This window comes from Corvus kubaryi, unplaced genomic scaffold, assembly GCF_017639235.1.
Source record: "Corvus kubaryi isolate FWS band 111438036 unplaced genomic scaffold, C.kubaryi_AGA036_p1.0 136, whole genome shotgun sequence".
NCBI classification, from domain to species: domain Eukaryota; kingdom Metazoa; phylum Chordata; class Aves; order Passeriformes; family Corvidae; genus Corvus; species Corvus kubaryi.
Window position 1 is genome coordinate 6,011,925 of NW_024580670.1, and position 22,187 is coordinate 6,034,111.

A 22,187-nucleotide genomic window follows, 5' to 3' on the forward strand; every position below is an offset into this window, starting at 1 on the left:
ACAAAACAAACGGCGCTTTGTATCGCCTGAAAGGCTCCGCGCCCCGCGCAGCGCCCGCGGAGAGGGGCGGCAACAGCCTGCGGCTGCCGGATTTGCTTTTTCAGCGCTTTAAATTTATTTTTGAATTTTTTTTTCTTAATAAGAGGGGAGAAGGGACAGCGCGGAGGGGCGGGCGGGAGGCGGTGCGCGCCCTCCGCGGGCGCGGAGCCGGGCGGGCGGCGATGGCCTGAGCGGGCGGCGGGTCCGCGCCCCCTGCGCACCTGCCGAGCGCGCTCCGCGGGCGCGGAGGGACGCGCAGCGCCATGTCGCGGGTCGTGCAGAAGAAGAACCACTGGTCCAGCCGGGTGCGGCAGTGCGCGCTGACCCGCGGGCCCGGCGGGCAGCTGGGCTTCGTTCTGCTCGGCGGCGCGGAGCACGGCGAGTTCCCGTACGCGGGCGCGGCGGCGGGGGACGGCGAGGCGGCGCTGAGCGAGGGCGAGCTGCTGCTGGAGGTGCAGGGGGTCCGCGTGTCGGGGCTGCCGCGGTACGACGTGCTGGAAGTGATCCGGAGCTGCAAGGACCCCATCGTGGTGAAAGCCGTCCGACAAGGTGCGAGGAAGACGCGGAGCGACGCGGCGGGACGGGGGGACCCCGCTCCGCGCTGCCCGCGGGGGGTGTGGGGCAGGGTGGCCACGGGCCAGTGCGGTGCCGGGGGTGGCGAGCATCAGCCCTTCGGGGCAGCGCAGGGCCTCGAGAGAGGCACGGACGGGGTCCCGGTGCACCCACGCGTTTGCGCACCTTCTGCGAGGGCAGTGATGCACAGGCACCTCCACGTCCGGACCCGTCTGCAGCCGCAGTCCTGTGCCCTGCGCTAAGCGCAGCGAGCAATTGTGTGAGACTTTCCCAAAGGCACTGCGGAGCCGGCAGCCTTCCCTGCGGGGAACCCGCGCTTGTCCGGGGGGGGCTCGGTGTCCGGCTGACCCTTGGAGAGTCTGAGAGAGCGTCACAGCTGGGGGAATGGGGCAGGAATTCCCTTCTCCAGCAGCTGAGCATCCTTTGGAGCTGCTGAGTGATTAGTGGAGTCTTGTTCTGAAAGTGCAGCGTCTGTTTGCTACCGTGGGAAGAAAAAGCTTGGACCCTCCTGCATCTTCCCTCTGTGGTTGAAAGGCTGCTCAGATTTACCTTTTTTCCCCCCCTGGTTTGCCCTAGGTGAGGGCACATCCGTGCTGCCAGCCCTGCAGCACACAGGTGAAGGGACAGGTAGTTTTCCCGTTTGGCTGAGGAAGAGGATAGGAAGAGTCCTCCCATGCTGGATTAAAAAGATGCCACTTCACATCCGTCTGTACTCAACAGTCGCTCAACAGGTTAGCTAGCAGGCCTGGCTAATGGGCTTGGGATTTCCGGGGCAGGACTTCAATTTAGTACCAGAAAACTGTTGGTGCTGCCGCAGCCACCGAAGCTGGTTGGATGGGCAGGAGGAGCAGGACTGCAGATGGACAGCTGGAGGTGTGAGAGGCAGAGGAACACCCTGAGGTCAGCTCCAAGTGCAGGAAGGAAGGGAAGTTTTCTTTGTGTTGCCCAAGACGTTCCTTAGGGGAAAGTTTAGTTGTAATCCAGATGTGTGCATCCTAAAGGTGAGGGTTTCACTCTGGCTTGTGGTGCGAGAGGGTTTTTTTTCCTGTGCTTTGTTAGCCCAGCTGGTAGCTGCAGACAGAATTTATGGCCAGCTGGCAGGACTGTCACCTGAAGTCTTGTCCCTGGGCTCACTGATGAGCTGCGATGAAGGGCTGCAGGCACTTGTTTCACAGCCATCCTTCAAACCTCCGGAGCCAGAGCAGATCACAGCGATGGGGTGTCGGAGAGGAGCTGAGCCGTGGCACTCCTCCTCCACCACCTGTCCCGGAGCTGATCCACCAAAGCACGGCTACTTGTTAGTCCCTTCCAGGACTCAGTCGCAATATTCCAGCAAACAGTGTCAAACACCCAAAAAAAACCAGGTCTCTTTAAACAAATGCCTATTTTCCCTGCTACGTTCACTTCACTGGGAAGTGGTGAGGGAAACTCAGCCTGCTGGTTTCCCTGCCCAGGTGGGAGGGGGAGAAAAGCATGACGAAAAGTATGAGGAAATTAGGCAGAGTTTTTTTACATACTGATTGTTTTAGCAGAAGTATTAAAATACAGCTTGTGGTGTTGCAATGTGATCAGTGTTGGTGGATGAAGGAAGGTGTGTATAAAACCCTTCCCAACTAAACAACTTGTGATCAAACTTTTTTTTGTTTTGGAAACATGGGTTAGTACAAATAAAACGTGTCCTGGGAATAAACTGCAGACAATAGAACTTGGTGGTAAATGTGTCTCAGCTCTATAATACGGTCAAAAGAATGGGCAGAGAACTGAGTTTTAGTGTACTGGTTGGGTTTACCTGGAAAGTAGGAGGAAAACCAGTCTGTAAGTCAGGGCAAGCACTTAAACCTTGGACTGTTCTCATCCAGAGCTGAGAACCAAGCCCCTGGTTACTGTGGGATTGTAGTTTCCTTTTATTTCTTTCTCCATATTTTTAAAAAATGCTTTATTGGCCAAGAATGTGGAATAGAAATAAATATTTGGTTTTTAAGTCACTAAATATTTTTGTGGTCTGGAAAGCAGTTCCCTGTGCCTGTCAATGATAGCCTGGCATCTGCACACTGCTCTGTGCAAAGCAGGGATCTCACTCATGTATCAGAATCATAAGCATTAAGAAGGAGAGTATTTTAATTAAAATTTATTACTTCTGTATTAATTAAAAATCTGATTATGGGAATAGCAACTGTCATTCAATAGAAAGTGTGTGGCACTAGAGCAGACAGCAAAGGAGTGTGCAGATAAGATTGCAAACACATTTTTAACTGTGATTTTCCTCCTTGTCCCAGTTTGTAGTCCCTAATTGACTGGTGCTGAAGTGCTGGGGCAATATTAGCCTGAAAATGTATACATTTTATTGCCTGTCTGTTTTGTATGACATTTACAAGGCTGGAAAAACAGGAAATTTACTATAAATAAGTCAGTCATCTGCAAGCATGAGCAGAGAAAATAACAGTTGTGACCTTGCACTTGGTGAAAGAGAAGAGACTAGGATGTGAAATGTAGGTGGATTAGGCTGCTCATGGGCTTTATCATTAAACCAGAGTTTGTAGACTTACAGGTTCACATGCAATATTTTTTTCTCTCTTTTGTGAGTGGTAAGTTGGAAAAGTAAGTACAAAACGGGGGAACCTCTATGAAATCCCTTGATGGGAATACTGGTATTTAATACTGGTCATATGGGATTTCTTGGTCCTTTGCTCAGCCTGGCAGGAAGAGTGAAGAAGGCTAAAGAACTTTAATGGAGCTTTCCCTTCCTTTTTCCCATAGGCACCCTTTTTTGCTATTGCATTTAAGAATAAAACTGTACCATTATAGTTGCCTGTTTTGGGGGAGAGAGAGGAAGAATCTTGCTGCCATGTATCTTAGTAACTTTCAGAACTGTCAAATGTGTGAAAAAACCTCAGTTAACATGTAGTGCTTTTATGACTGACTGTTTCCATCTAACATCTGTGCCTAAGTTCTGACGAAATTGGCAATTAACTTCTGTGGACTTAATAAATGCATTTTTATTATTACTTGGTCAGAGAGTATGGAATTAATAGATTGAATTACAGGAGCAGTGGTCACATATTCTTGTGTAAAGCTGACATTGCCTTAACGTAGTGATTTCCCAGCTGTACTGTGAATATTGTAGCTTCCTTGAATACATTTCACATTTGTCGAAATAGCTGACTTTGATAAATTGTTAATTGATTGCATTGGATAGATCAGTTATAAAATCGGGTGCACCATTGATTCTCATGGATCTTGGTTAACAGAGTCCAGCAAAATAGAAGTTTGTTGTGCCATCCTCCAAAAGAGAAGAATTAAGACTGTCTCTATAAAAAATGGATCATATTTTGTTTGAGGCAAGGTATCTGGGTTTCCATTCCCCTCAGTGAGATGGGCACATTCAGAGAGATTTCCAGGTTTTTTTTGCTCCTTGGTTTGATGACCTGTGCCAAACCATACCAAGCCAGATGCTTGGTATGGGAAACTGTCAAAGTTAATATGTTCGTAAATTTATTTTTAAATTGCTTTTTTTAGTTCTCATTTCAATGCTTTGCTTCCCTAAAAAGTCTCATAATCCCAAGCTCCTAATGACCAATCGTTTTGAAACCAGGAGGTTCTGAGAGCAGTTTATGCAATTAATAATTTTGATAGGACTTTGCAGCTGGGATGATCCCACGGTAGGGAGGAGTTGAGGGTGCTTGTGGGGCTTTTTTTAGCCCTGTGCAGGGCAAACAGGAGCAGGCGTGATCCCAAGCAGAAACAGTCACTGTTTACCCAGTGCTATCAGCTGCATTTGTTTCTTTTCAAACATTAACTTGACCCTAAGATAAATTCTGAAATACAGTGCAGTGACTCAGTGCTTCAATGTCAGCCTGGCATCTGCTATACACGAGATGTTAAACTCAGTTACATGTATTAATGTGAGCAAAACCAGCTTCTTTCAAAAAGTTTGCATGAGATTGAGTATTTGAATCTTTTCCTTTTAATTTTTGAGAGAGCACATGAGATAATTTCTGGAGGGTTTTTTTGTGGGTTTTTTTTTTTTTGTAAAACATTAGAAAAAGGAAGGAAAAGTTTGATGCATGTGTAAATTCCTGTGTGTTGGGTGGTTTAGCAGACACATGGAAGCAGAGTGTCACTTTGTAAGTGGTGATGCTGAACATCCCACGCTAAGTGCCCGTGCCTGGCGTTGCAGAGCCTGGCAGTGAGTGCTGGTGCCTGCGTGGAGCAGAGTTTGGGATTGATGTGCTGGGCCAGCAAAGGGAGGGGCCGTTTAGGCAGTGAGCTCGTGCTGTTCCCAGTTTACCTCTGCAGCGTCATGCATGAGCTCCAAAAAGTGTTTTCCTTCAGTCTCTGCTAGCTCAGTGCCAATCGCTTGCATGGTGTGCTTTCTCAGTCATTTTTCCATCTGACCCAAATTTTTTTAGGACCCAAGTGGAGAGAAAGAAATCTTGCCATCTGAAAACCTGGGTGATGTTCTTGTATTTTGAATTTATAAGTCCTGTTTTCAGCTGACTTGCTGGGTGACAGTTGGAGTAGTCACAAATGAAATGTAAAACAAAAAAAAAAGGCAAAATCTCTTCTTCTCTCACTTGGAGCATATTTTGCTGCAAATCAGTAGTCTTCTTTCTTTAAAGAAGTACTTAAAGAAGTACTGCACTTAGTAGTCACGAAACGTGTATGTCTTGTATTAAAATACTGCCTTGAGGAAGACCTTATCTTTACTGTGCCTGAATTTACAGTGTAGTGCTAGCCAGGATTTAGAAGTTGATCCTGCTTGTGCCAAAGCAACCATCCATCCTCTCCTGAACCACGGAGTAGCACCCCAGAGATGGACATGAGAGCCCATGCCTGTTATAAAAATTTCCAGGAATTAATGTGATACTTTTAATGGCATGAAAGGGGATTATGCTTTCCACAATGAAGTTAATCTTTCCACCCATTGAGGTGGGACTCTTGGCTCTCTCTTTAAGGCCAGTCAGATCACAGAGCAATTAAATCACAATTATGGTCTAATTATGAGCAGTCATTCAACATCATTGCAAAATAAGACGTTAACACCGTCCTGCATGTTGTTCCTTGTTTTAAAGACCGAGTTACAACTCCTGCATGAGTGAATTATTGACCTGCTATCATGAGATTTAAGATTCATCTTCCGTGTTAGAAATGTAAGAAGTTTTTTTTAACAGGTTTGAAAGCCAAACCAGCAGTAGCTCCTTGCATTCCTGGGTTTGGGATTGTTATTTTCTTCTGGTTCAGCTCAGGCTGTGATCATTCATGCATCTCTTCTGGCTGTTCCTGTATCTCTTGATCTGATACCTGGGAAACACACTTGCTCCTTTGGCAGTGTATGCGTGTACAGGGAAACATTTGCCCCAGGGCAGCTACATTAAGGTGTAAAGATATCCTGAGTAGCACTTTTGTGGCTGTGCAGAACTGATGATTTGAGCCCTCTCTCATTAGATTTCAGCATGGCTCAGTTTGAAGTAATGTGGAAGCTGAGAAGATGCTGCTGCCTCAAGGGCTTTTTCTATCGCATTAGCAGGATCTGGGCTGTGGGCAAGGGCGGGATCCTTGGGACCTCTCTTGAGGTTTTTTAAAATAATTGGCCAAGTTTTTTATTTGCATTCCTTTACTTAACTCCAGACACAAGCTATGCCTGCTAGTTATTTCAGGTGTTTGGGTTTTTTTTTCCACACTTCCTCTGACTTTGACTGGAACTTGTAAATCAAGGCATTTGGTTTTGATCCTTGTGTGGTGCAAGTGACTTAAATTTCTTGGTGAAAAGCACAGAGTAGCGGTTCTGTATGAGCAAGTGCCATGAATATATAGAAGGACTGTGGAGAATTTGAGACAAAATGTTACCTGAAGGTAGGGATCCTTGCTGTGAGCACTCAGTGGTACTTGGAGGGCTGGTACTCAGACTTCTGCATCCTGTCTGAGCTCCTTCAATGTCTGAGCTCCACATCCCGATTCCTGGAGCAGCAGAAAATGCTGATCCTCCTGGTCCATATTTCTTCAGAGTTTTTCTCTAGCTCAGCCATGGAAAAGATTTATTTTTGCCTTTCAGAAACTGAGTATGAAGTGACCTTTTTGCGCCAAGGGCGCAGGGATGGGTCATCCCCCTGTGATCTGTGAAGATCTCACGTGCTCCCATTGCCCTGTCACCAGAGGCATCTCTGGCAGGACTGGGGAGACAGCAGCTTCTCATCGCTGAGTGACAGTGCTGCTGAGCGTGCAAGACCAGCTCCTGCAGAAACATCATTTTCACCACTATCATCATTTTCTTTGTCTCTCTTGACACTTGATGTTTTGTTTTCTCAGTTTATATTTTGGTCTCGTGCAGCTTGCCTCGGTGTAGCTGTTGCAGTGGTTTGACAGGTAGGGGCTCAGAGCTGGCAGCCCAGAGAGATCCACAGAATCAGTGCCTTTGATGGCTTAAGTTTGGGCCTTCCTGCAGGGATCTGGTGTTGGGAAACAAACTTAAGCCTAGGCTGTCATCCAAACATTGTTATCTACTGATCTGAGAGAGAGCTGTGGAAGAGGCTGCCTGTTTCCGGAGCAGTTTGGCAGCTTTTGCATCGGGCTGGTATGTTGGCAGGTTAGGATTTTTTTTTTCCCCTTAATTGTAATTATTTGCTTTCCCTCCTGAACCAAATAGGTGGACCAGCATCTCTCTTGGCCCCGCAGGAGCAGTATGGCTCAGAGTAAATGGGATATTTTTGTTGAGATCCACCCTTCAGTTTCCAAAGGTCACACACTCCATCCATCCTCCCTCTTGTGACATTTTAAATGGTTTCCAGAACTATTCCACTGCTACAGGGTGGAATGATGGCATCATGCTCTCTGTTAGTCCCCAGCCCTGACTCTGGCTTCATTTGTGCTGAACTGTTTTGTGTTAGTAATATTATTTAAACCTGCAGATTTTTTTTTCTAAGTGCCCCTAGTAGACCTTGGAGAAACAAACCAGTTTTTTCTTCAGGTCCTGATGTTTTGGGTTACATTTTTACACACTTGGCTTTTTACTAAAAACAGTTCCAGTTTTTATAGTTGAGAGGGCTTGTATCATAACTTAAAAGTAAGGTTTTAAAAAATACTTGTTGAATTTCATTAACTGTCCCTTGTTAGACTAAATAATAATGCTTATTACACAGTGTGAAAATAATGCAAAGTGCCCTGTCTTCATAATGGAACAGGAAATCAAAACAAACAAAGCCTTTGGGATGACTTGCAAAGTGGAACAGATGCCCTTACAATTGCAAGGCATTTGAATAAGGAATCAGTTTTGCATGGTTTGCTAATCCTTCAGTAAAGCGTTCATTGTCTTGGATTATACATCTGTAATTTTGGAGCCCTCAAGTCAGTGTCTCAGTACAATTAGAGTGGGAAGAGGCTGACTTCTTTCTTCATATCCTTAATCTCTGGCTTGTTTTTTAAGAGGAAAACCTCAGCTCTGGGTTTTTCATTTAGTTATTAACAAAAAGCCTTTGAGAAAGAAGCTGCCTAAAATCCAGCCACTCCCTCAACACAAACAAAGCTGGGCAGATATTGTGTACTTTAAAAAAAACCCAACTTTGATGTTCAACCTTTCTTATTCCAGTGGTGCAGATCCTGCACTAAGTGGGTGTCAGACCAAACTGATGACAGACACAGATGTCTCGGAGTTTTTTGGATGAATAAGAGAGGAAAGTTGCCTCCCAAACAAGCTGAACTGGGCAGGTGAGGACCTGGGCTGCAGAATAACTGCAAAATGACTTTTCTTAAAAATAGCAAGGAACATGCCCATCCTCCTCCTTTCCCAAAGGCACAGCTAGAACTCCCAATTAGCAATTTAAATGGCAGAGATACCGGTGGATGTTCCTGGGGCTTGGGCCTGCAGAGGAGAAATTCACTGGAGCCTTGTGGGAAGCCGGGGATGGCTGGAGGAGAGGTGGGGTGAGCAGCAGGAGATACATAAAAGATACCAAAAGCTTTGGGATGGGGAAGTTTCCCTGTTCACTAGTGGAGTTGTTAGTGATACTGAGGCTGTCCCTAAAAACAGGCTAAGTGTTTCCTGCAGGACCAGCCAGGAGCATGGCTCTTTCTCACCAGTGACAGTCCCCAGTCCCAGAGTAGTCCAGCCCACCATCTTGTTCTGGCCATACAGGAGATCTGGAGAGGGACTTTTTACAAAGGTGCATAGTGATAAGGGGGAATGACTTTAAGCAGGAAAAGGGAAGGGTTAGGCTAGATACAAAGAAGAAAGCTTTCACTGAATGGATGAGTGGGGTGAGGGCCTGGCACAGGTCGCCCAGAGAAGCTGTGGCTGCCCCATCCCTGGAAGTGCCCAAGGCCAGGTTTGATGAGGTCTGGAGCAAGGTGGGATAGTGGAAGGTGTGCCTGCCCATGGCAGGGGATGTCAGAACTGAATGATCTTTAAGGTCCCTTCCAACTTAAACCATTCTGTGACTCTGCGATGCAGCTTTAGCTTTGCTGTCGAATGTTCTGTTCGGATGTGCTGCCTGCAGGAACTCATGCTGCCCCAGGACAGTGCACGGCTCCCCTGCATGGCACGGGTGCGGTGGGGGACGTGTGGCAGAGCACAGCCCTGGGGGAGCTGATCCTGGTAAGCTGGAGGGATGAGATGTCTGCAGTTTGGCTGAATTTGGGGACACTGCTGTCTCCAAGCTGAGTCTCCTCTCCTCAGTTCTGCTGCCTGGGGGAAAGCACTGGAAGACAGGGTGTCCTGATGGGGCTTTGGCAGCCACTGGTCCAGCCCAGGCTTTGTTCTCTCCCTGTCCTGTGGGTGAAAAAGGGATTAGTCTGATGCAAAACAAAGAATCATATCCTTCTCTTTTCCTTGCTATGCATTTTTCCTTAAACAATGAAGTGAGTAATATAGAATATCTTCTCAATGTGCTCTGGTGGTGGTTGAGAGGAGCAGCAGCACCCTGGCTGCATGAGCAAGTCTAGAGGTTCTGCTGGCTGCTCAGCAGGGACTCTGAGGATCACAGAATCTGTTGTTTCTGAATAAGATCAGTAAGTTGTTTGCTTCTTGGGAGGGGATGGTTTGCTTTGTTGTTGTTAGATTGTCTTCTGCTGGTACCCCAGCAAATGCTGTGTATTTGTTTGATGTGCAAATACTAAACTTGCTTAGCAATGGTATATAGTGTTTTGTTAACTTTTGTATAGTCTGTGTGCACTGTGGAGTCCTCCCTGTCACCTACCATCGGCTTTTATTAATCAAACTGTTTCCAAGTGGAGATCTGAGCTGCCAAATGCTTTTATACATGTACCGTAGCTTTCCTTTTATTTTTTTTAATGAAGAGATATGGGCATGCTGAGATTGTTCACCCAATTTCACGTGGAGCTATTTTTGTCTGGACTAAGCTACAGTCTATAAATCCCTCATGTTGCAGGAAGCTTTGTTTGCTACAGGTGGAGCAAGGCAATTAAACCCCCACTGTCTGTCTCTGGCTTTCTGTGGGAGGCATGGAACTGCTCTGGGCAAAATCCAGATGGGCACTGAGGAAATCAGGGCTGTGCTGGTCCAAGGGTTGGCTGCTTGGTGAGGTTACATATAGGGGAAAATTTTATATCTACACACAGCCTGCACCCATTCCAAGAGGAGGAGATTGTGAAAATATTGTGTCAACCATCAAAATTGTTTGAATTCTTGGGTGAGACTCTGAGAATATGTGACTGGTGTGTATATATGAATATCTATATTTAACTTTTTCACTTTAGCATCCATATTGTCAAATGCGGCTTCAGTGAAAAGATCCAGAGTCGCCTTTTCTTCACTCTTAATTTTTCCTTTTTAGTGGAAACTAATCCCGTGATTTCAGCAGCTCAGGTTGCTAAACAGCCAGTGCCATGGATTTCGCCACGAGTGCTAAAATTTGTTGTTGGCACAGCTATTTGGAAGCTGAAAAGGAAGAGTATGAAACCACCACCATTATGGCTGAGAACAGTTCCCATGCCCATTATCTCATCACGAGATGCATGGGCAGCCTCTGATCCTGTAAAAAACCCCACAGTTCCTGTGGTGAAACTGTTTTGGTGATACTTGTCCTGTAAATCATCTGCAGGAGCATGTTGGTTTTGAAAGATAGTTTGCTCATGAGACCTTAATGGCTTTCAGGTTATGTGATACAGCTGCTGAAGAAGATCCAGATTCCCTTTTCCTGACAAATGCTAGATAGCTGCTATCTAGACCTTTGTCTGGCCCCTGTGAGTCATTTCGAGAGTGCAGGAGGGAAATCCAGAGTACACCTATAAATTTTATCTCGGAACTGTGCCCAGTTTCGTCGTGCACAGAGGTCTCTGGCATGTTAAAGGCCATAAAGTGGCATTTAGCTCCCTCATTCCAGGGGCAGGTGGAGTTACACTTAAACACAAGGTCATTACTTTATGAGGATGGGAAACGTGGTGAATACCTGGATGCATGATGTCAGTCTGTCAAGCATGATAAGTTTGGGGCCCTCTTGTGCCAGGCAGTGCGTGGTCCTGAGAGAGTTGTCCCTACTTGGCTGTTTACAGGAGAAGAGTGAGGGCTGCAAAGACCTCAGGTCATGTGTGGAGGGGGGAAAGCCAAGCACAAAGGCTGGGTGGCTCTGTTGGGATGTTTGTGACAAGGGCATGGACCCACAAATCTTGGCTCCCTCTTGCTGTGCTGTGGGGCTCTGCTACTTCCCAGATCCTTATTAAAACAGGGGAAAAGGGTAAATTGCCTCAGCTGGAGCAGCTCCCTTCTTGCATTGCCAGGTTGCCCTGCTCAGGTGGAGCTTTGCCAAGACACTGTTTCCATAAAATGCCATGTAGTTTTTTTAAATTTGTGCTTGTAAAACATGTTAAAGGCTGAAATTTTTATCTGCAAAAGAGATGGCTTAGGCACTATCCAAGGTGACTTTTCCATTTATTTTTGTTTTCTGTTGCCAATTTTCCAGTTGTATTAGTTGATGCTGGAAGAACCCACGTGTTGGTTTTTCCAGCAGCTAAATACAAAGAGGGGTTTTTTTACATAGTTCTGAGCTGGGATAGGATATCTTGGTCATATTGCAGACTGGCAAATTTGGATCTGCTGAAGTTGTTGCACATGAGAAAAGACCCAGTAAAAATGAGATTGCTTAAATTTAAATATGTGCTAACGTAACACATTGCAGAGGGCTTTTTGTATCTTGTCTGTAAAAGATGCTATAATCAGCACTGAGGCTTGCCTAAACCAGTGTGGAATTGCTGTTTGCCTAAAAAGCTGGGCAAGTTGTCACAATCCCAACAGTAAAAGGCTGCAGTGGATTAACCAAAACCTATTTCAAATTGATTTAGTGTAGCTGATGTGTAGCTCAGCCTGGTCATCTGTGTCCTGCCGAGGACTGTGGTGCTTTGAGCTGCTCTGTGTCCTGAGACCAAGTGGGGGTGAGTTGGCACTGCAATGTGCTGTGATCTGTCTGCTCTCCCCCTGAGGATGCTGAGGAAACAAGGGAGCCCTGGCTCCCAAACTGGCTCCTCACAGTTAGCTTTTATTTTCTGTATTCTTCTCTCACTCGGTGCAGCGTCTGCCGTAGCGGTCGCTGCACGGATGGGATCTCGCCCCTGGCAGGGAGTACAAGCATTTTTCCACGGTGCAATTGAGTTGGCAGGGAAGGTTCCATCAGCTGCCTGGCTGGAGCCTGGCTCAGGATGTTCTGGATGCAGTAACTCGTTGGTGGATTTCTGACAAAAGAGTGTTTCTGCTGCCTGCAGCACCTCCTGCCCTTCAGGCCCTGGGTGTGTGCTCAACAGGAAGGTTCAAAACTTTTCTTCAAAAAGTTAGGGGCTTTTTTAGCGATCTTACAGACTTAATTAAAACTGGCATTCCTCTTTTCCTGTATTATTACAAATAATAGGTGACTTTTGATGCTGTTCTGCTCTGGCTACTCCATTTTTATAAACCTCAGACGTCTTCCAACAAGCTGTGGGCTTTGTCAAGCAGAGCCTGCACCTCCCTGAGCTCTGGCTGAGGAAAGGCTTCCCATGAGCATCACCAGCTGATAAACAAAACTTCATCAAGGCCTGCAAATGACACACCTTTCAAGTACTTGGACACAGCAGCAGCACTGCTGAATGCTGATAGCTGCCTGAACTGGTGGCAGAAACAGTGGTGAATATTTATTGTGTACTTATTTCTCCTCAGAGTCCCTGATGTAGAAGAGACTTCAGCATTATGATACATTGTAGTGGATCATGTTCAGAGGACTTTTTGCCATAAAAACATTGTTTCTAGCTCAGGTTTAGCCAAAAGGGGCTCTCAGCCTCAGCTCTCTTTCAGGTGGTATTGCACGTTGATGCCTTGTAATACCCAGGTGAGCTTTAAGTTGTAACATTTACAGAAAACATGGCTGAAGTTTCTCCCTCTTGGAGGTAAAGATGCAATATTTGCATTTCTTAGCACTGGGTCACATAGCTGCCTTGGAATCAAGTTAAAAAAAAATTAGAGTATTGTATATGCATTGTTTTCCCCTTCTCTCAACTCTGCATTTCCTCTGCACTGGTCAAATCAAACAGCAGTGACATTTCAAAGTCTTCCTGAATGGCAAAATTAGAAATACTCCTTTTCTGAGGAGTCTGTGAGAGGTGGTTTAAACATTGTATGCAGCCGTTCCGGTAGGAAGTTGTTTAACTTGTCGAAATCTCTCTTTTACTGCAGAACCTCTATTGAAAATGACAAATTGCTTAAAGCAGTTTCCATGTTAGACTTTTAAAAATTCAGTTTCTTTCCACCCAGAACCCGTGGAAGGCATTTGTGCACTTGCCTGACTGTTTCTCTGTCCTAAGGCTCACACTCGGTGGCTTTGGACTTCATGTAATTTTCACATGCAGCTGCTCGGGTTTGTTTTCCTCAGCTTTCTATGGAATGGGATTTTCTCCTCTCTTAGCTTAGCTGTGAAAACTCAAATATCTGCCTGGCTCAGACTTTGGGGACCATGGAGTCAGCAGAGGAGAGACACTCCAAAGTCTGTGCTTTTTAGAAGTGATGTTCAGAGCATTATAAAATCCATAATTTAGGCTGGAAAGTCTGGATCCACAGCCAAGTTGTTGTAATGTCCTTTTAAAGCATTGAGCGGTGTTAATGCTTCACAAAATGACAAAGCAACTTTTGCTTAAACATTTTCAACTACTTCTCTGTAGCTGTCACTGTAGCAAAGGACATATGTGGCAGGTACCAGATACTGAGCCAGGCAGTTGGCTGTAACTGCTGTAAAAATAAAAATTGCTCAGTTGAAAAGGTTTTTTCTCTCTGTTTTTTTTTTTAAAAGAAATATTTTAAGTTGTCATTGTGTTCAGGTGGCCCTGCACAGAACAGCACTCTGTAGAGTGTATCCATGAGGATGCATTACCAGGCCTTGCATTTGGTCTTGTGAAAGGAGAGAGGGTGCAGAAGAGAAGCGGGTCTCTTTAGCAATGCTCAGTAAATGGCAGGCTCTGGAAATAAAGTGGAAATTTTATTCGTTGAACCTTGACAGGCTGAGATGAGGCTTTCTGTGCTCTTCCTTTTGCCTGGAGCGAGCTGCACCAGTGTATTAATTTGCAGAGTTGTTTTTTGGTGGTTCTGATGCAGTTCCTGTGGATGGAGATTGGTCCTTCCCCAGGGCCACAAGCAGAAGGTCGTGTGTGTGTCCCCTCGTGTGCTCCGACCTCGGCTGAAAGGCAGGCTCTGGGCTGTGCCCAGGTCTGTGTAGCTGAAGGCACAAACTGTTCCCTGTCTGACTGGGAAGGTGCTTTGCCCCAAATGGCATCAGATGAAAAGAAATCGGCACTGCCCCATTGCTCTGCTTGAGACAGCCCTGTTGCTCAAGAGGGATGATTACCGAGTTAGACAGCAGTCAGGAGGGGATTTGAGGACAATCCAGATGCTTTTTCTATAACTCGAAGACATGTCATGCCCTGGCATTTCTATTTTTACCCACTTTTCTTGTAATACTTTCTTTTATCTGTTATGATTCCTTCAGTTTTGGCAGGTTTGGGCTGATGTGATATTTTTACTTTCTTTTGTAGCTATGCCTTTATTTGCCATTTAACATTTTGTTATAGTGTTGTTTTTTTCTCTGTAGTGGTAGTTAAGAAAGTAACAGTTACAAATTTTCTGGGTTCTGTTTTTGTTTTTGTTTTTGTGAGTGGTTTTGGAAATTATCATGTTGCCAGATGCTGTTTAGTTTGGTGTAGGATGTGTCACAGCAGATGCAGGTGAGCTGTCCTCTCAGTTGCTTTCCTGATGCAAATACTGGTTGATATAATCTGTTTTAGAAGATAGCATTTAGAAACAGGCCCCTGCTGGGAAGAATAACCGGTTCCTGGTAGAGTGTCCTGATCTCTTGTAGGCAGAGGGCAGTTTATGCCTGGAAGCTGGAGGCTTTATGTACCTTGTTCGTAGTGTTTGTTGCCTTTTATGGAATTTCAGGTGCTGCCTTTGGCTCTTCTTGTTATGTGAAGAAACGTCTGATCCATTTCTGAACCCTGCAGAGCTCTCTGATACCAGGCATAAAATATTTTTTTAATGGGTATTAAGCCTGCCTTGCTGGTTGTGGTGTCTCTGGCTAATAAAACCGTTGTACCCCAAATACCCTGCAGATACAGATATCTGTTTCAGAACCAGCTTCTTTAGTTATGTAACAATGTGAGAGCTTTAATCCCTTTCCTGTTGCAACCAGTCTGGATTGCTTTCTGCTTGTCCAGCAGCCAGCATCATCGTCAGCAGGACTGGGCTGCTGTCATGTTTCCACAGTTTCATACCCGTGGTTGATAATTAACCCATTTCTTTAATAATGGTGCCATGTTTGCTCTGACCTTTTTTCTTTCCTGCTCTCCAATTGCAATCCAGATTAAATTCAGCCTCTTCCTAGCGAAACACTGGAGTTAATATTCCACCAGAGGTGTGCTGATAAACCCCCTTGTTACATGGAAAAAAAGTAGCTCAATGTGCTTGATTTATTATCTCAGATCAAGAGAATGCACCAAAATATAGGAGTAAATGCCTTTAAAATGCAAGTTGAGCTCACAGGTTCAGTTTCCTGATCAGGAGCGTTTGTCATAATTGACATACCAGCAAGATTTCTCTTTGAGGGGGGTGTTTGATTTTTAGAGAATACAGACCCACGTTCTGTGTGAGCTTGCACAAGCTGAGAGGGCTTGTGCCCTTGCACAGGCTCTGCCTCAGCCTCGGTGTTTGGAAGGGGCCCTGACCCGCCCTGTTCCCTGTCCCTGACAGGGTGGTGGCTTTCAGAGGGCAAGTGAAACCAGGATGCCTGGCTGGGGACATGGTCCTGGGCAGCTGCTGGAGGTCAGCAAGGTCAGCTCTAAAGGCACCAAAGGTAGTGTCCTGCTGCAGCCCAGTTCTGGAGCAGGAGGAGGGAGCAGGGCTGAGTGAGCAGGACTCATTCCTCTGCCAACAGGCAAACACTTCCAGGGTTTGGTGCATTCCTAGGTATGGGCACAGCAAATCACACAGCATTAAAATTAATGAACCCTCATGCAGTTTTAACTAGAATGAAAACTGTTGCAAAACTTACTTACTGAATAACACCAAAGCCTGTTTTACTGGGAAGAGATGGGTGTTTGTGAAGCCACTGGGGCTTAGCTCCTGCATTGCTCGCCTTTCAAAGATGACATGTTTTGATTTATCTTCCTTTCTCAGAACCTTCTTTCAGCCTTAGAAAAGCAGTGCTTATCATCACTGTTGTTGGGAGCCTGTGCAGTGGTTTGAGTTACTGCCTTTCCCTTTCTAGTGCCATGTAAGCCAGCATAAATCTGTACATTACACTAATTTACATTTGGTGGGATTTGTCCTGACACGTCCAAAGCTTCTGACTCTTGTTTCGTTGTGTGAGCAACTCCTTTAATATGGAGCCCTAGGGACAAGACCCAATTTAAAATAAAGTGTTGGAGGTAAAAGCAGAAAGGCATGGACTGTATGCCTGTGGTCTGCAGCTGAACTAACTGAGGAGTTTAAATTCTGCTCTGCATTTCATCTCGAGTGCTGCACTCCTAAAGGCAATGCCAGCTTCTGGCCTCAGCCCTGCCTTAGCCAAGACAGAAGCTGTTGGGTGTGAGCACCCGGGATCTCACAGCAGGAAGAGGCTGACAATAGCAATTCCTCAGCTGCTTGCAGGATGAATCTGTGTTGCTCTTCTCATGTGTACTCCTTTTATTTAGGTTAGCCTTGCTTTTTGAATTAAAAGTTGCATGTACATATCACTTCAGGTTCTTGTTGATGTGGTTTTTGGGTTGTGTTATTATTTTTTATGTATTTTTTTACCCTGCCTACTGTGCATTTCTCTGTTTGGGAACAAGGTGGTTTTAAGTAAAGTGTAAACTATAAAACTTCCATTAATTCCATCAAGTTAGCAATGAGCCCCAGCTACCTCTGTGAAATACCTTGGCTTGGAAGTTTACTACGTTGGCTTTATGAGATTCAAAGCTTTTTGCCCCAGATGAAAGGAAGGCTTTGCTATAAATTCCTGTTCCTTACTAACCTGGCTATTCTGCAGTTAGATGCAAGCTAACTTGCTGTGTGCTTTGTAAACCTCTAAGGGAGAAGTTGGACATGTTGGCTGAATGATGTATTAAATAAATGAAGGAAGGAAAAGCAAGCAAGTCTCTATCATTTGATAGAGACTTCTGTCACTTGGGACTGATTTTTCAAAGAACCTAATTTCTAATTCTATATAAATAGATTTTAAAATATGTACTGAGCTTCTTAAATCAGTATCTCTAAAGGGCCAGATTTTAAGTGACACCTAAAATATACAGGTTTATTATAGAGGATGTTATATATATGCACGTAGTAGAAATTCATCCCTATAGAGTCTACAACTACAAACTTTTGGAGGGAAAAAACTATTGCCAGTTCTGAGCTAGCACTTTATTTTTCTTAGATACTTTTGTAATTCTTTTTATGGCTACTGAATTACTTCTGTGACACACCACGTTGCAGACAAGGGCAAAAGTTTAGCAATCTGCCGTGCAGAAGGGCTGATTTCATTGCCAGCTGCTGATTCTGGCTGTGCAGCTCTTGTACCAGCCAATTAAACCACACTCATTACAGCCTTTGTGGTTTGGAAGTGAAATGTTCCTGCCTTTAACTCGTAGTTTTACAGGATGTTGGTTTAGGCTGGAGGTTTGCAAAGTTTGAAATCTTATATTTTCCTCTGCTGTGTGCTCCAGGGATAGAAGGAGAGCTCCATGGAGAGTGAAGTGGGAAGGTGAGCCTATCTCTTAGAGCACTGTGAAGCTGCAGGCACCTCCTAAAGTTTTCATGAAATACCGTAGTATCTGGTGTGCCAGGCTGCTGCAGATAGGAATGGTTTCTGCTGCAGTGTTGGTCTTGAAAAAAAAGTCTCCAGTGCTGTAGGAAGTGCTGAGCATCCCTTCATAAGCATATTCCTTCAGCTCCCCAGCCACAGATGTTTGCCTGCCTCCCTCATGGGGAAATCCTGCCATGCTTGCAGACCAGTTTGGGAAAGCTGCTGGGCAAAGACGGGGAGGAGGCAGAGATGGAAGAAGAATGTGACCCTCTGAGCTGTAACTGGTGACTGTGCTATTTTAAAGTCAAACTTAATTTTTAGCACTCCATAAACAAATCTCCATGCCAGCTTCTTGTGTAGCTCTGAAAACACTTGTGTCTGCAGCTCCATGGCTGTGTCCTCCATGGGTGCCACAGGGAGAGGAGCTGACCTCTCCTTCCCCAAATGCCTCTGGCACTCAAGAGGACCTTTGGAGAGATGCTTTGCGGAGGGATAAATCCTTCAGCTCCTCTGAATGTTGCATGACAGCTTCTTTATCCAGGGGTAAACAGATCCAGTGGATTGAGTAAGAAGCAGGTTACTGTGGGAGCTGGTGTCCTTCACCCATACATCCAACGGACTGACTGTCTTTGCCCCCAGTACTTTCATTTTTGACCTAGAAATGCAGTATTTTCCTTGGAAATAACACGAGCAGCAGGGATCCTGTCCCTCAAGAGGATTAGTGATGTTTAGTTTCCTTACGACATTGTTGCCCTGTTGATTTTAACTTGGAAACTTCAATGAAAACCACACACACTGCTGTGAAAATTCATACTTAGTAACTAGTAAACAAGTGATCCAGCAGTCTGACTGACTCAGGAAATTCCCTCCAGACCTTGCAGGGAGGAGGCACTTTGCATTTTTCTTGTCCCTCGTTTATTTTTAGTCTCGCCTCTAACATTGCTGATAGTGCCATTACAGCCCTGCAGATTAAAGCCCCAGCGTGGGGTGGAGTTGAAAGAATGATGCTGCAAAGCAGTCAAAACCTCCAGGATTTTCCAGCAGTATCATGCTACAGGCAATTAATTTAGTCCATTATTTGCCTGCCTGGGCACAGCTCAGTGCCACAGTTGTGTGAAAATCTTTGATTTCCTTGTGTACCTCTTGTCAGAGGCCATGTTTTGGTGACTCTGTCCTTGTGACTTGAAAGTGCCATGTTTGTGATGCTAATATTTTGGGTGTAACAGCTAGTTTTTTAGGCCTCTTTCTCCCTCAAATACATTTTGCCCTTTCTTTGAAGGTGTGTTGTGTTTTAGAGTGGAAAGACAAGAGTTTAAGTCCTGTACAGCTCCCATCACCAGTAAGCTTGGTCTGAAGCTGTCAGTAACCCTCACAGGGTTTGGGTGTGTTGGAGAAGACAGTCTGCAAGACCAGATGATTTACCCAAGAGCTCTTGGCATTTCAGGGAGGCCCTTTTTTTGCCATGGCTGACTGTGTTAGTCTGAATCAACAGAAGAGTATTTAAGTAATGGTTGTTGGGTTTTCTGAGTCTTTGTTTGCTGACCCGTTAGTCAAAGTCCTCAGACACAGCAGAGGATGTTATTCAGGATTGCCTAGAGCTTGAAAACTCTTAGAAATAGTTTCTGTGAAGAGCTGGTGCAGTCTTGGTTGTATTGCATCTGTTTCATAGGAAACAGTTCTATCCAAAATAGCTGAATCTAAGGTTAATTATCTTCTCCAGCAGTAGAATCCATACCTGGTCTGCGAGGACAGAGGTAATGGAACAGACACAAATGCTCACTTGTCTGTGGAGGTGGGGAAGTGTCACTATTATTTTGGCAGGAAAGGCTCGGGGAGCCTGTGGCAGACAGAGCAATACTGACAGTGCTGGACCCAGAAACTGACCATCCAAAGCTGGGCTGCCTTGGCTTGGTGAGGTTCTCATCACCCAGCCAGCCAGGTTGTCTGCTCCCATGGACAGAGCCCTGCCCTCTGTGAGAGCTGTGAACTTGAAAGTAACTATTAGCCCTTTCCAGCACCTTGTGGATGTACCTTATCCTCATAAGGTATATCCTCAAATAGTTACTAAGGAGCCTGATTCTGGAATGAGGGGCCTGGCTCTGCTCAGGTGCAGTTCTGCTGCTTCCTTGGGTTTGGCCAAAATGTCATAAATCTGCTGGATTGTGGAGGAGGTGGCTGGTCTATCACTGGGAACCTGAAGAATGTGTTTGAAGACAAGACCAGCTGCTTTGCTGTTTGGGGTTTTTGTTGTAGACTTCTGCCAAGCATCTGCAGGCTCTGATCAGCCTCTTTATACCTGAGAAGCCTTAACAAAACCATTTTGTTTTCAGTTGAACTGGCTGTTGGGTTTGCTTTATTTTTAAACAAGGCAAAGTCTCTGGGGACTGGTGCCTGTTGAAGTCTCTCTGTGATAACGTAGAAAGGTTCTCAGTTAAAATGCAGCTGAAAAATAGTTTAAAAATACAACAGTGTGTGCAGGGGTGGTTACAGAAACCGAGGAGATCTGTTTCTTTACTTGGAAATCTTGGATTAAAGTCTGTTGTTACATGAAAATCCAAATGACAACTTTTATTCAGTCTCCATTATTCATGCAGTGAATACCTCTTAGAGCTCCCCATAAATATGTCCTTTTCTAGACTTACAATGAGTAGACAAACACTATATGTTTATACCAAATGCTGGCGGATTTACAAGTAACTACTATGTGGTTTGAAGTAACAATATACACAATGTATTGTATATTTTTGTATTTGGCCTATGTTCAATATAAGATTAAATGCATGGGCTTAAAAAAAAAAAATCTCCAATGCTGAGAGCAAAAAACATGCTCTATAATGAGGCTTTACAGTATATAGTATTTTTAAGGGCATTTTTAAAATTTCCTTAATATATTTTCCATGTAAAAGTATGTATTTTGCACTTCAAATAAGATTCTGTTGGTTGCACTTACCAGCAAACAGCTGGGGATTCTAGTGCCATAACCACACAGCAGCTGCTAATTAAAAATATATAATTCTACCCTGATTAGCTTATAATGATTATAATCCCCTTAAATTTGATTATTACCACAGCGTGGTAACCTCAGCCACCCCCTGTTTCATTGTGGGGCCTGTAAGTAACAAAACTAGTCATTAAGAGCTGATAGCTGGTTCCTGAAGGATTTCTTCCCAGAGAGGAACACAGGGGAATAAAGGCACCCTGTTCCTGTGTGGCTTTGGAGGTGCCAGGTTGGAGTTTGGATTTTTTGTTCATGTGTAACAGGCGAGCAGTGCACTTAGTTCTTGGCAGTAGTAAATTTTCTTCAATGCAACTCTGGCTCATATAAATTTATTCAGTTTATTCTTGTCTTCTGATCTGAATTTTCTCTTTTTTTGTTGTGTGTTTTTTTTTTTTTTTCTTAAACCACCTGATCAACTTTGCAAAACAAAAAGCTTTACGAAACATAAAAGTCATGCTTTCAGCCCTAGGATTGCTTTGATTTCATCTTGTGCCCATCTGCTTATCCTTCACCAGTTTTTTCCTCAAAATATTTTGTAACTCTTGATAGCAGGGAATGGCCTCCTTCTTTCCTCTGCAGCACCTGGGTGACATTGTAGGGCAGAGCAGTAATAAATAACTGCTGCTGGAGAGCAGTTTGGAAACCCTGAGTTCTGGGCAGTTTTTTCCCCTCTTGCTGCAGTCCCGAGACATGAAAAGAGGCCATGTCAGAGGCCTGTCATAGAGATGCCCTGATCTGAAAGTGTCAGAGCCACTTAGAGTTCACCTCTGACTTGGGGATCTGGTATTAATGGAAGAGCTGAAAGGCCAATTTTAATATACACAGGAGATAATAGAACCTGTCATTAAAAAAAAGAAATAATATCTCCCAGAGCACACAGAAGTGACTGCATCAGTGTGTTCATTAGCAAAGTGCTTGCACAGGGGAAGGCTGGTGCTTGTCCCAGAGCTGTGTGCAGGTCGTGGCTGCTGGGGCTGGAGAGGAGTGATGGAATCTCGCTTCCCCGCTGCTCTGGTGGCAGCTCCAGGGTCCTCCCACTTGGGAGAGTCAGGTCTGAACCCTGCTGGAGTCTGGAGCTGCTGGCTGTCCTGCAGCCCTGCTGTGTGCCGTGCCAGAACCCAAAGGTTTGGACAGCACAGGTGTGCTGGCCCAGTGCGAGCTGAGTTTCCCCCAAGATCTCTGTGTTGGTGGGACAGCCAGGTGGGTCTTACTTTTTTTTAAGCCTATTAAGCCTATTAATTATGAATTATTCTTTATCTCGAATAACAGAGCCTGGATATCTTACTGTGTAGCTGTTTTACTTTAGCAATCAGGGCAAGCCTAGGTGCCTGATA

General features: G+C 45.1%; 1 protein-coding gene and 1 long non-coding RNA gene across 28 annotated transcripts in view; both read left to right on the top strand.

Annotated features, from left to right (window-relative positions):
- The first annotated feature begins 223 nt into the window (after positions 1-223).
- Positions 224-22,187, top strand: part of MAGI1 (membrane associated guanylate kinase, WW and PDZ domain containing 1) — a 335,583-nt gene continuing 313,619 nt past the window's right edge. For 14 of the 27 annotated variants that reach the window (XM_042014699.1, XM_042014557.1, XM_042014708.1 and 11 more), the window contains exon 1: positions 225-588. In XM_042014699.1, coding sequence (XP_041870633.1) covers positions 303-588 — 286 coding nt within the window. In that variant the 5' untranslated portion in view covers positions 225-302. Of the gene's footprint in view, positions 589-22,187 lie in introns of all 27 variants that reach the window. The other 13 variants (XM_042014531.1, XM_042014548.1, XM_042014577.1 and 10 more) reach the window with 2 other exon arrangements.
- Positions 595-22,187, top strand: part of LOC121658191 — a 30,367-nt gene continuing 8,774 nt past the window's right edge. Inside the window, exon 1 of the long non-coding RNA XR_006013870.1 lies at positions 595-22,053. This is a non-coding gene — a long non-coding RNA (uncharacterized LOC121658191). The remainder of the gene's footprint in view (positions 22,054-22,187) is intronic.